Here is a 14,852-nt window from a genome sequence, read left to right as displayed (position 1 = left end):
ATTCGACCCACTCTCACGTTGGGCATAATAAAAAGGGATTTTTGCGGACTAGTCCCTCTCAAACAAAATAAATGCTAAAATGTCCTTAAGAATTACATATTATCCAAACAGTCATGCTTTTAGAGAATAATGGTGAAAAGTCTCTAAAATTTGATGTGTTAAAATTTACAAAATGACAAAGCCACCTAATTTCTCATCGTTTTAAACTTTTAATTACTTTCACCGGAGTTGCAACAGTGATTGGCAGTGCAACGAAAGGCAAAGGCGGAGATGAAAAAACAAAAAAAAAATAGAGGAAAAGAAGAGGGTAAAAGTATGGCAGTCCACCAAGGTGCAAAGAGCTTAAGCTACCAACAAACCTTAATTTCCGTTCTAAATGCATTCTTATTTTACCCTTATTTTTTTATTTACGCTCCGTTTCTTTCAACGTAAAAATGGACGTAAAGTTTGTTTTATGTTGTAAAAATGAACATAAAACAAAATTTACGTCCATTTTTCATATTTTATTGAAATATTTTCCTCACCACTTGCAATATATTTTTATTAAATATTTTCTTCATCACTTGCATATATGATAAAGAACCACTTTCTGTCCACGTCATCATTGATATATCCGTCCCACTTTCTTCACTGGCCACCCCCTAGTATTATAAAAAGAGTAACCATTTAAAGAAAAGGGGCAAATATATCACTTCCCTAATGTTAATAACGTGTACACGCTGTCATCCCCCTAGTCCACGTCATCATTAATATCCAACTACCCAGAGAGACTAACTCACTTTATACCAAAAACGGAGAGCGAGAGGAAGAGTATTTTTGTTCTCTCTTTATTTTTATCTAGAGAAGAAAAAGATAGTGTTGAGTTTTGATTCTTTTGAAAGCTATGACAGGTTTCAGCAATCTTGGAATCGGACTCACAACCCTTTTCACCTTCATCACTCTAGCTCTCATCGCCGAGCTCTGTTACGTTCTCTGCTGGCGGAAAAAATCCCGGCGAGAAAGTGCCGGAACAGATGAACTTTCCGGTGAGTCTTACAACAACCCTTCTAAAGAGCTACTCTATTTCTTCTGCTGGAAAACCCAGTCCCAAGTAAAGCCCGCCGGAGCTCCGGCAATCGCCGACACCGAACAGAGTCTACCGCTTGAACCGAAATGGCACGATTTGTGTGGCCCAACTAGGGTTTTGTTCACGATCAAAGAGGAGAGAGAAGAATCGGATTCGGAAGAGGGGAAATCCTCAAAGTTTGAGGGAAAATATCCAAATGAGAGTTTTGGGGATTTGGAGAAAGAGATTTCGTTTTTCACTCCTTGTTCTTCTCCTCCATTTTACACGCCTACGTCTTCTCCTTCCCGTACAGATGAGATCAACATCGCCGGAGTTCTGATGGGTTCGCCGGAAAAGAGTTCAGATAGTTTTTCCTTTTGTGTTTCTGTCGCCGGAGACTGAAAGGCATAGCCGGAAAGTCATAGGTAAAATCTTTGGTAAATGATGTATTTGCCTCTCTTTCTTACTTGGGGCAGCCCTATCTAGTGTTAAAGAGTAGTAATATATACACTAGAGTGGGCTGTACTAGGTAAAAAAGGGGGGGAGTGTATTAGTTCAAAATCTTTTGGTTAATTTTGTAGCCGTTAAAGTCATGTCCACGTCTGACACGTGTCATTAGCTTTGTAATGTGATTTTGCCCATACGGAATGGGCTACTTATTGGTGGTTCTACTTCTACCAGCCTTTCCTTTAGCATGTTCTGCTAAAATGGGCGTTGGGGGTGATGTAATTACATTGATTGAAAGTGTCTAAATAGTAAATACATCCCTTCTTTTTACTTTTGTCATTTTCATGGAGAGAAAGCCAAAAATTAAGGAAGAGATTGATTGCTAATGTGTTAAGAGGCTATTTGTTTGGTTCTACTATCGGTCCCCAACTGGGTTACCATATCATTTTTCATTCAGAAATGTTCCCAATGAGAAGGGGGTTTAGATTAAATTTTGAAAGGACAAGTACTTTAAACTTAGTATTGGGGTAATGCATGTGGTTTTCCAATTTAAGCCACATATGTATACTATACTAGAATGACTATGGAATATGGGGCATATGGGGGCACTTCTGTGAGATCAAGACCGTTGATCTTGCAGAACATCATGAGGCGATCCCATTTAGAACAGATATCTCATGCATAGGATAGAAGGACTACAAAAATCAATGATTTAGCTTGTCTTGATAAAACCCTAAATAAGGCTTGATGAACTGTAGAATTATCTAATCAGGGTGATATCAATGTTGGCCAGTGTTATGATTGATGTTCGGTGGTTCACGCAAGCAAGGAAGAACTAGGACCAATAAAGTGTCTTGCAGGAACCAGTCTAATAGTGGTTTTTATTGGATTTTGAGAACTGATTGTGAGTCGAAAACTGATTATTGGACTCAAATTTAGTCCAATAATCAGTCTTTGACTCATAATCAGATCTCAAAATCCAACACAAACAGGGCCAAAGAGTTTACTACTCAAGGTTATAATAGAAAGAATCCACCTGGTCCCACTAGACATTTGCGTTGATTTGATGGACCTATGAGGCAAACTACAATTAATTGGATGAACTACAATGGGATGAATTGTGGTCCGATTATTTACACGTGGCAAACCTGGTGCCTAGAGCTACCTTTCTTTCTTTGTATTTTGTTCAGTGAGAGAGGAACCCAAGGCCGTGGTCTAGAGAGTCTAGACCTTGACTCTAGTCAGATTTTTTATTTTTCTCATTATGTAGATATTTTTTTGGATATTTTGTTGCCCCATGTAGATTATTTCCATATAAATAAATCATATTATAATATCGTACATAATAATGCATGGATTTGTTTAACTTAAACTAGGGGTTACGCGGGTATTAATTATAAATTAATTAATAACGTACATAATAATGCATGGGTCTTAATCTCCTTATTCCTTCGCCAAATTCTGTTCACGAAAGCCACCCCCATTGGGCAAAGGTTCGCCATTCAAAAGGTCGCATCAATATATCTACCAAAGGTTTGAAATTGCGGGAATTCAGTCCAAGTAATATCATTATGTCAATAACTCCACATCCAAGTAGTCATTGAGGCCAATCTACAAGTGCTCTTCCCATGGTAGTGAAAATTTGACCATCCTATATTATATAAGTAATGCGGAATCCTCTAAGCCGTGGTGCTGCCCCTCTTCTATCCCGCAATTTTAAAAAGAAAGCCCTCTTTATTACGTTTTGACGGCAAATCTTCTATTATATTGAAGAAAGCTATTAAATCTCCTATTATATCTCTATCTCTCCCTCACGTACCCAATACGTTTAAAAAGTAGAAATTCGGAAAGTCTTTCTAGCTGCTTCTTCTTCTCAACTTCTCAAACGCGTATCCCTTCTCCTCCTAAAAAGACGTTTCCAAAAAAAAAAAAAAAAAAAAGGTTTACTTTATTCGTTAAATTGGTTTCACCTCCACGTTTCTATTAAATAGGCTGTAATATCCCTCTTTATTACGTTAATTATCTCTTGCCGTTTTAAACTTTTCTCTGTCAACTTCGCTACCACTACTAAAGCCTGTTTCGTCCTAAATAATTATGTTTTGCCCTAATTTGGCAACTAATCCGATTTTGCCTATAATCTCGCTCAATTGATATTTCTGCTAATATTTACATTCTGAACACTAATTTTAAATGAGAGAACATTTCCTACACACTTGTGTAGGTAAGTTACCTACACACTAGCTTAAAATACAGTGGGGGCCCACATTGTTTGGGTGATCCAAACAATTCATTTGAATGGTCCTCATATAGATAGGGTGTCCACAAAAAATCAGATCCATAGGATCATCCCAACCCTACGATTTGTGGAGGTAAAATGGACGTGTATAAACCTTCACAAATTAGTCTATTTTTTGCCTCCATAGTTTGAATGGTTAGGATGATCCTATGGATCTGATTTTTTGTGGACACCCTATCTATGTGAGGATCATTCAAATGAATTGTTTGGATCATCCAAATAATGTGGGCCCTCACTGTATTTTAAGCTAGTGTGTAGGTAACTTACCTACACAAGTGTGTAGGAAATGTTCTGTCATTTTAAATTCCCCCTACTAAATAAATTAATAATTCAGATCATGGGTGTAAAATGATCACTATATTATAGGCCCACGCAAGATTTCCCCTCAACTTACGTTTTAATTCCAAAACATTTTTCTCAAGCATGGCACTATCCGGCTTTATGTGGCATAAGTGGCATTATCTTTAAATTTGCAGAGAGGTTTCAGAACTTGCAAGTGGCACCAAACTCTTTCAGATGAACAAGAGGGAACCAACAACGGTATCTTCTACATTGAAGCAAAAGTTTTATGATAAAATCGGTGTGGTTGTGTTTGGCACCGTAGAGGAGAATTTCTACATGACAGATTTGATCATGAGCATCAAAGATAATGGCGCGGTGGCAAACAAGAAATGGCATGTAGGGCTCCAATTCCCGGAATAATTCTGATTTTGTATTGGCCCAATAGGTATTTTATCCAATTTTAAAAGTATTATTTGCAAAAGAACTATATTTGAAGTTGTGTTCATTAAGTAGCATTACCTTCTTTTAGACCTACTGTTATTTTGGTTAGGTCAAATCTCTGAAGGTTCCCCTAAATGCTGTTGCGACCTATTACCTGCAACAGGACTGTTACAACCAGCTAAGCAAGGTGCTTTGGTTTTAGGTGTGTCCCTTCTGTTGTATGGCTGGGATACTCATCTTTGTACCTGTTTGAAAATAGAACCAAGTGGTCCTTCATTAGGGTTGTCTATGTTTCATATGTTACTGAAGTTCATGTGTGCCAAAGATGAATGTAAGAAGTTTCTATACTTCTCATCAATGGTATTGGGAAAATATATCTTAAATAAAGGATAATGAATGCTGAACCATTTGGATTAGGTTTCTTATGTTATTGAAGTTCATGTGTGCCAAAGATGAATGTAAGAAGTTTCTATAATTTCCCTCAAAGGCATTGAGAAAATATATCTTAAATAAAGGATAATGAATGCTGAACCATTTGGATTTCTGTTGAGCCACTGTTGTACACATCATGTTTTTTATGGAATGGGGCCTGCCTTACAACTCAGGTCTCGAAACTTCAAAAGGAAGAAAAATGGTTTGCTAACGTCTTCCCAAAAAAAAAAACACCCATTTCTGCAGTAATAATGATTAATGAGCTATAATGAATGCAATTCCATTGCGTCACGAGGCATTCCATTTTTAAAAGTGAAAAAAGGTATTTATAAAAAAGAATAAGAAATAAGGGTTTTTCTTTTTCTTGATTGGGATTTTTTATTTGGAATTCTGTGTTTGTTCAAACTAGGTCAAGCATTTCGATCGTTAGTATCGTGCGAAGAAAAGAATTAAGCAGTTTTGGATTTCGACGAATTGCGGAGAGGACCGATATCACTTCCGCAGCCTTACACTTTCAAGCGCCAATTCCGGCAATTTCTAATTTTAGTCCTTCCGCTATGTGGTAATTTTGCATTTGTGGTGGCAATGTTGTTGAAATGTGGAACTATAGACTTCAAGCCAAACATTTTCCTTTATCATATATCACAAATTGGTTCATTAATTATCATATCCAATGGTTCTTTTCTTTTATGGGCATAACTTATCATGTGAATGTTTTTCTACAAATTATATTCTACAACTCACTCACAGTGTGGTTTGTAGTACAGGTTTCCCTTTTATCTGAGTTTGAATTCCAAACAATGTCTTTATATGCTTTTTGGGTTTTCAAATTTCTGGATTTATGCATTTCTATGCTCTTTTGTGTCTGCTCTGAGATGTTTTGGTTTCACGTTGATTTGTTTCTGTTACTACATTTACTGATTTTGTGACCTTACTGATTGGATTTCAAGCATACCAACATGTGTGACTGGTATTGCAAATTTCATTGTGTAAAGCACTAACGGCTCAAAATATACGAATTAGTAAATGATTCAAGTACAATAATCCGATCCTAAGTGTATTTTCTTAACTTATTCATGGATGTTCCTTTAATAGCATTCTCAATTTCCTGCTTTTGCATATTCGGCTTTTTGGGGTTCCAAGTGGAGTTGAGATTGCTTCATGCTGTAAATTTCTTTTCCTTAGTATTAGATTATATACTAGATAAGTGTCCTGCGTATAAAGACTCTCTTGCGTTTTAATTTTCTTGATTTTCCGTAATTGATTATTGGACTCAAATTTTACCAGTAATTTGATTCCAATAATCAGTTTTACGTTCGCACGGGTCTGCAACTAGTCTCAAAATATGGCAGCACAAAAATATTCAACCATGGATTAATGATTTTTTGTGAAAAGAGTATACCATAGAAGCACGGGTCGATTTGATGTAGAATGGTTATATCAACTTTGGGAGATTTTATGTGCTCTCTGTGCGTGAAGTCTGGTATATCTCAAAACGTACAGTGGGCCCCACTTCACAGGACGTTCCAAATCTTTTATTTGTTGGCCGGGCCACAAAGTAATAAGGACGTACCTAGTAAATCATCTCCACACAGGATGATCCTAACGCTCTGATCTGTAGTGGTACTGCACATTATAGAAATCTATATAGATCGGAGGGTTAGGATCATCCTTTGGAGATCATTTACTTGGTACAACATTTTTACGTTGTGGTCCAACAAATGAACGGTTTGGAACATCCTATGAAGTGGGCTCCGCTGTACTCTTTGAAAAGTACTTGATTTCACGTCCACAGAGGATACATGCCTTCCAAACCGAGCTGGTTTTATGCAAGGTCTGACGGAGTAGATGAGTTATCTACTAGATCAAGTAGATACACTTTTCTCAAATAAACGAATTGACAGATATTACAATCCATGCCGTTATATTGGTCTATTAGGGTGTGTTTGGCGAATCGTTTGAAATAGCGTTTAAAACGCCGTTTTGCAAAACGGTGTTTTGGTTCAAAACGGTGTTTTGCCAAACGGTGTTTTCATGTTTGGTTGGCCAGATCAAAACGGCATATTAAACGGCAAACGGAGGTATTGTGTGTTTGGTTGCAAATGCCACAAAACAGAGTTTTAGTGGTAAAATGACCAAAAAGGGCATTGTTTGGTTGGCCTCAATGTAACTCAACTACTCTCTCATTAGGCCAATTATTAAAAGGTCATTAGGATCTCATTCAAACACTACTAAAATTAAACATCATTGCCAAAAAAATACAAAACAAAAGGTATAGGGTATGCTAAAGAGGAGGTGGGAAATCATTTTCAATTCAGGAAAAAACAGACAAGTTTCTCACATGGTGATGGGTAGGGTAGTGGACTAGTGGGTCCCACTATCATATCTTAAAAAAGTGGGACCCACCTTTTGACTCATAAATACACGATATCCTCATAATTTTGCAGGTGGCCCCACTATCTTTCACATCCAGATTATTTGTCGGTGGTTCGGCCGATAAACTCTGGTTCCGCCCACTGCCTATCTTCTACGGAGCCATTACGAGACGTGTAATCCAGTAAAAGAGAGGTCTTTTTTCAAAGAATTGTGCATGTATAGAAGGCCCCTATGGTCATATTTGTATGGCAAGAATTTTGTGGAAAAGTTAGGGAAGGAAAAATATTTCTAAAATTTCTTACTTTTTTTAGGCTTGAAAAAAAGATAATCGGAACAAACCCAATTCAAATTTTGTTTAGAGAGACTTACAATTTATGATAATATCCTTCCAAATTAATCATAATCAGAGATTTTGTACGGTGTAATGTAAGCTCTTCCAAAAAAACAAAGGTGTAAAAATGGGTTTGGTGAGGGTAAACATGTAAAAACCCAAAACCCAAAACTCCGTTCAAAACGGCGTTTTGCAAACGGACCTCTCCCCCTCCGTTTGCAAAACACCGTTTTGAGGGTTCAAAACGGTGTTTCAAACGGCGTTTCAAACGGAGGTTGCGCACCCAAACACTCACAAACGGCCGTTTGGCCCCAAAACGGTGTTTCAAACGCCAAACGGCGTTTTAAACGGTACGCCAAACACGCACTTAGTATGTTTGTGATCTAAATTTCTTTTTCTTCTTCTTATTTTTTTAGAGTATAACTTGTCCTGGTTCTATTTGTGTGAGCAGGAAAGGTTCTCTTTGTTGATTTTCATGGCAGTGCATAATCCTCGGCATTTCTCTTTCATTAGTGAACTTTTAGTTTATTCTTGTTCGATTGAGTAGAGAAAAAATTACTAAACAGAGGAAGAAAAATTCAAGAAGGAATTTTCCTTTCTTTTTCTGGGTAAGCTAGGATTGGACTTATGACCTCAATGTTTGATGCAGAACGCATGTAAGGCTGGCAATTTCACCCGGAAAAGCGGGGATCCGCCCCGCCCCGCTTGGGGAGGGGATTCCCCGATTTGAGTGGGGAGGGGGAAGGGAAAGGGGATTTAAAAAATTCCCCGGTGCGGGGAAGGGGAGGAGAAGGGGATGGAGTTCGCCCCGCCCCGCCCCGCATTAATGCCATTTTTTTCTTGTTTTTTTTAAGTGTTTTTTTTTTTTTTTTGGGAAAACTACTAGAAACCCCTTGGATCAAAACATATCTACAAGATTCCCCCAAAATTTTCATAATTTCCATTAGTACAGTTTTGTCCCTGAAATAGCTTTTTATGTTTTCTTTTACCCATAATCCATTGGGCATTGTCCCTCATTATATTAGTATATTACCCTTAGAAATTCCTAAAATCTCTCCATCGAACCATCACTGTAAGGCAACATTAAATTCTTTGAAAATCTCCCTCCCTCAAATAAAGGCAACATCTCTTTGATGAGTGATGAGATTTTATATGGTGTGCGCTCGTTTAGTCCATTATTTTTCAAAAAGTATTGTATGGACTACACCATATGATGATCCAAACCGTCCATTTGATAGGCTACAATTTAAAAGTACTTTACAAATCACACCATAGATCATCCAAACCGTCCATTTGATGGGCCACAACGTAAATAGATTAAGGCCCAAAAATCATTTCCATAGGATGATTGCAACCCTCCGCTCTATAGAAGGTACCATAATATGCAATTCCTCTATAGATCAGAGGGTTGGGATTATCCTATGGAAAGGATTTTTGGGCCACAACCTATTTATGTTGTGGCCCATCAAATGGATAGTTTGGATTATCCTACAATGTGCCCATCAAGTGGAAGGTTTGGATCATCCTATGCCTATGGTAGTATGGTGTGCCCATCAAATGGACGGTTTGGATCTTCCTATGGTGTGGCATGTACAGTACTTTTTGGCAAGTGGGATTGGGAATTAGGGATCTGCTAGGGACAATTGATCAATTAAATGAATATGAGAGCAACCACCTTTGTCCCCATGTTAATAAAATGAATAAGACAAAATCTAAGCCTATGTGGGTTGTGTGGCTACTCTCGCATGCAACAGCCAAGCCACAACATGCCTGAAGTGATTGTCTCTAGCAAATCTTTAGTTTTAAACCTAACATTTAACAAAGTAAAGTAATTGTCCCCGAAGGATGCGGGGCGGGGAAGGGGAGGGGATGGAGATTAGATATTTCCCGTGGGGAGGGGAGGGGGATTCCCCACCATCCCCGCAGTGGGGAGGGGAAAAATTCCCCGCAGAGGGGAAGGAGTAAGGGACCCCAACATCCGGCCCCGCCCCGTTGCCAGCCCTAAACGCATGGCGTTATCAAATCTTTTATTTTTTATTTCTTATTTTCGTCATTTTATTTGTGGTATTTTTTTAGGATGTCAAGCTTGTCTATTTAGCATGATTTTAGTGTTTTTAGAAAGTTTTTTCGATTACCTTTCTAAAGAGCTCAAGATTATGCTATTTGGACTTGATTTGGCTAACTTATCGGCAGTTTTAGGATATGGTAAGTGTCTAATACGGGATTACTATTTTAGGATTATCTTAGAGATATTTCTTCCGTTTATTTTTGTTGCTTTAGATAGAAGATGGAGAATAATTGGTAGGCAAGTATTTAAGGTTGATATTCTTAGATTTTAACTCTCTATATTATGTAATGGCACGAGGAAAGAAAGATAGAATTGAATAAAGCTTATTTTTGGGAGATCACTTGTGAAGAGAGCTTTGGCTCTTTTACGTGGGTGAAGGAGCTTCGCTCCTTTCACGTGTTATGTTGGAGTTTTTCTCCAAATCGTGGTATGGGTTTACAACCCCCCCACCGAGATTATTTTAGTTGCTTCTTGTGTTGATCTCTCTCTTGGTGTTGGCGCTATATGCTTCCTGCGTCAGTTGGTATAAGAGCACAAGGGATCTCCGACGAATGCCCGACGGGATGAAAAAGTCGTTGCACCTAACGTCGGCCAGCCTGATCCAGTCAACGGAGTACGAAGAACTCCAACAACGGGTGAAGCCTTTCTCACAGTTAGTGCTGCTCAAAGCCCGCATCCATGAGAAGAGGGCCATGGATCTGAGAGTCCTTTCGAGAGCCATTTTCATGGCTATGCTTCATGTAAGGGATCATTATTTTAAAAAAAGCCTTCCTGTAAGATATAAAAAAAAGATGAAAACAGAATGGAAGAATGAAAAGTTGGTGCAACGCCGAAACTCAGATTTGGAAGTCAATGGCCTAAAGTCGAGGTCATGCTTTTTTCAAGCGGGGTGAATGATGCAGAACGCATGGCTTTGATCAAATCTTTTATTTTTATTTTTTACTTTCGTCATTTTATTTGTGGTATTTTTTTGGGACGTCAAAACTTGTCTATTTAGCTTGATTTTGGTGTTTTTAGAAAGGTTTTTCGATTACCTTTCTAAAGAGCCCAAGATTACGCTATATGGACTTGATTTGACTGAGTTATAGGTAGTTTTAGGATATGGTAAGTGTCTAATACGGGATTACTATTTTAGGATTATCTTAGAGATATTTCTTCCTTTTATTTCTGTTGCTTTAGATAGAAGGTGGAGAATAATTAGTAGGCAAGTATTTATGGTTGTTATTCTTAGATTTTAACTCTCTATATTATGTAATGGTGTGAGGACAGAAAGATAGAATTGAATAAAGTTTATTTCTAAGAGATCACTTGTGAACAGAGCATTGGCTATTTCACGTGGGTGAAAGAGCTTCGCTCCTTTCACGTGTTGGAGTTTTTCTCCAAACCATGGCATGGGTTTACAAACCCTCACGAGATTATCTTAGTTGCTTCTTGTGTTGATCTCTCTCTTGGTATTGCCGCTCTACGCTGCATCAATGTTCCTGCACAAACCCTCGCCCAAAGTAGTTAGAGCTCAAAAAAAGTTGATTAATTTGTTAGGTTTTAAAATCTGCTTTGTGATAAATGGAAACTGTTCAATCCTATTTTAACTACCAAAAAAAGAAATAATGTAAAGTGCACCCAAAATAAATAAAAGAGAAGTTATATTTCCACTCTCTTTCCCAGAATTTCTACCCTACTTAGTCTTTTCCTGAAACTAAAGTTCAAAAGTAGGGGAATTGCAATCTACTTCCCAAAAAGACAAACAAAAGGGGTGGAAATATCACTCTCGGTGAATGAAAATGCATATTCATCTCGTTTTGATCCTCCTCACAATAACTGATGCCGATCAAGGGACTTCTTAAATTTAATCACGTGGTTGATTGTCGATGGGTATATCTCCTCTGCACTCCTAAAGATAATAGGTTAGAGAACATGTGGTAAATTATGTGCAAAACATGGTGTAAATAAAATCCATATAAACAAATATTCCATTGAAAATTTCGCATGGAAAGAAAAAGAATGAAAAGGAAAGAAACATGAGTACTATCTATTATAGATGCTAAAAAAACAATAGAAACAAAGATTCTATCTTACAGACATTTCTAATTTAAACATATCTAACAATAACTTAGAAGATTTCCCTTTTGATAGGGGTGCTCAAATAATAAAGATGCTAAGACTAGAAGAGAAAAATATGTCAATCTTACATACAATTCTAAATAGACCATATCTACCACTAATTGAGACTTCTTTCACTATCCTACCTAAATCTTCTCTATATATTCTTGACTATGGGGGCACATGGAGTATATTCTTCTCCTAAAACATTTTCTCATCTTTGCTATGGCTGAAGATCCAGCGACTGGACCTCCGGTGAACGAAACTCCGGCACCCAAAATGCCGGGGGGTGGGGATGAAGAATCATCAAACAAAACTCTCTACACCCGCATAGGCATTGGGGTCCTTATCTTTTTAGGTGTATCGGTAATCATTTACCTTATTTACTATCTAACAAGTCAGTCTATAGTCAAGAATGCTAGACCAGACTTATATGTTGAAGATGCAGTATTGCTAGAATCATTCGAAGTGGGCTACAACGATCTTTATCTTAACATCAGTTTTGGGTATGACAAACCAAGAAAGTTTGGAGTTGTAGCCCGTTCATTGCGTATGTATGCATTTGGGAAGTATATTGTGGTTGAACCCACCACATTAGGTGGCCTCTTTGTGCCTCCGAAAAGCACCATCAACTTAAACCCTATCGTCCATGGCAGGTTGTTTATAACTGATCAACCATTGGACTTTGTTGAAGTTCGCCTTCGATTTAAGGGTCGACTATTTTACATCAGTGGAGGAATAAAAATCGCTTTTTCCATGAGATTTAGAGCTCGCTGCCTTATCCATGTTTCATTTGGGTCTCCTTTCACTAGAACCAAATGCAAGACTAAGGTAAAACTTTGATCTTTCATGCTTAGAAATTGAGCCTTTTGGTAAACTATGATCTATAGATTAGGCCAATATATCTAATGTTTACAGATTTTTTTTTTTTTTTGCAAATATATACTAGCGATTAGATTGGGAGTGGTTCTTCATTGGATTATTATTATTATTATTATTATTAGGGAAATGATATCAACACAACCATGTTTTGTTTTTTACACGGCTCTAGCTTGTCGTTTAGTATCTAAAGAGCTCTTTAAAGGTTATTACAGTTACCAAAATGCTGTCACAAGCCAATTAAAAAAAAAAGACAAATCTAGGACTGTGCAAATAACAAAACATGGTTGTGCTGATATTATTATTATTATTATTATTATTATTTGGAGTATAACTTGTTCTTGTTCCAATTAGGGTCAGGAGTAATATAAAATGAGTTTTTACATGGTGTAAGCCCCTATAGTCTAATATTTTTCAAAATTACAGTACGGATTTCACCATAGGATGATCCAAACCGTCCATTTGCTGGGCCACAACTTAAATAGGTTGTGCCCCTAAAATCATTTCTATAGGAGAATCTCAACCCCCTGATCAATAGAGGTTACCACAATATACATTTCCTCTAAAAATCGAAGGGCTAGGATCATCCTATGGAATTTTTTTTTGGGCACAATATATTTACGTTGTGGCCCATCAAATGAACAGTTTCGATCATCCTGTGGCAAATTTTGAAAAATATTAGACTATACGAGTTAACACCATAAATTTAAGTTTTTACATGGTGGAAGCCCCAATAGTAGAGTATTTTTCTAAAAGTTGGATGATCCAAACCGTCCATTTGATTGGCCACAGGGTAAATAGGTTGTGCCTCCAAAATCATTTCTATAGGATGATTTCAATCCCCTGATCAATAGAGGTAACACAATATACATTTCCTCTATAAATCGATGGGCTAGAATTAAGTTCTCTTTGTTGTTTTTCACGACAGTGCAAAATCCTCAGGCATTTTTCTCTCAGTAGTGAACTTTAGTTTATTTTTATTGGACGGAGTAGCGAAAGAAATTATGAAACAAAAGAAAAATTCAGAAAGGATTTTTCTTTTTTTGGGATTGACATTATGACCTCATGGTTTCGGCACAAAGCCTAGCTGTGACGAGCTAGAGCTCAAAAAAAAAAAAAATTGGCTGATTTGTTAGGTTTTAAAATCTGATGTGTGAATGTGTGATTAATGTAAAGTGCACCCAAAATATAAATAAAAGAGAAATGTTATCCAGAATTTCCTCCCCGATGAGTTTGTCTTTTCCTGAAAATGAAGTTCAAAAATCGAAAGTAGAGGAATTGCATATACTTCCGAAAAAGACAAAAAAAGGGGGGGAATTATCATCTCCTATAATAATAAGCATAGTATGTCTTGAAATTTAGGAAATATATGACAAGAATAGGGAGATATGCCCATGGACAGGGGTGATGCCAGAAATTTTGCAAAAGGAGCGCAAAAATTATAGTAATTTTTTTTCTCCAAACAAATGAAAGTAATATTATAGTTTCCAAAAAAAAAACCTCTATATATTCCATCACCAGCGGCGTAAACATCACTTCGGCTAAAATGCCCTTGGCTATATATTTCAATCTTGTTCCGGAGAACAAAACATATTCAAGTGAGGAATGATAGAATGAAGTGTGGCATACAAAAACCAGCTACAAGGGCGCCTCCATTGGTCCAATGTTAAGAAAGTGAGAAAGTGGATCACTTTCTTAAGATTGGACCAATGGGGGCGCCCTTGGAGCTGGTTTTTGCAAGGGTGCCCTTTAGTCTATCATTCGTCAAAAAGTGGAATGTTAAATTCTCTTGCAAACCCCACTGGTGGAACGGGACCAAATTGCATTTATAACTTGTATAAGTCAAAGATCAATAAATGGATTCGATGGCATTCACCAATGGGGCGCCCTTTCATCTGTTTTCTGCATTTCGGTGGCATTAACCAATAAAGGTATATTTGTTCTTTCCCAAAAAATTAAGGGGGGCAATTGCCCCCCTTCCCTTACAAGTGCCGTCGCCCCTGCCCATGGACAATCAACCACAATACCACATGAAACATTAGGGCCCGTTTGGATACCTCATGTATTTGTATTTTGATTTGGATTTGAGTTTTGGATACAAAACACATCAATCATCTTCATGATCATGTTTTAGGAGAGAGAGAGAAAGAGAGAG

The 14,852-nt window shown here is 37.5% G+C and overlaps 1 protein-coding gene across 1 annotated transcript; it reads left to right on the top strand.

The window, feature by feature from the left end:
* Positions 1-883: 883 nt before the first annotated feature.
* LOC143876352 (uncharacterized) lies at positions 884-1,447 on the top strand. Its single transcript, XM_077378068.1, has one exon. It carries the CDS (start codon positions 884-886, stop codon positions 1,445-1,447), a length of 564 nt encoding a protein of 187 aa, XP_077234183.1.
* Positions 1,448-14,852: the final 13,405 nt, after the last annotated feature.

This window comes from Tasmannia lanceolata, unplaced genomic scaffold (assembly GCF_043159265.1).
Source record: "Tasmannia lanceolata isolate RefF3 unplaced genomic scaffold, GAP_Taslan_0.1 ptg000005l, whole genome shotgun sequence".
Lineage (NCBI taxonomy): Eukaryota > Viridiplantae > Streptophyta > Magnoliopsida > Canellales > Winteraceae > Tasmannia > Tasmannia lanceolata.
This window is presented reverse-complemented; position numbering and strand designations above follow the sequence as displayed.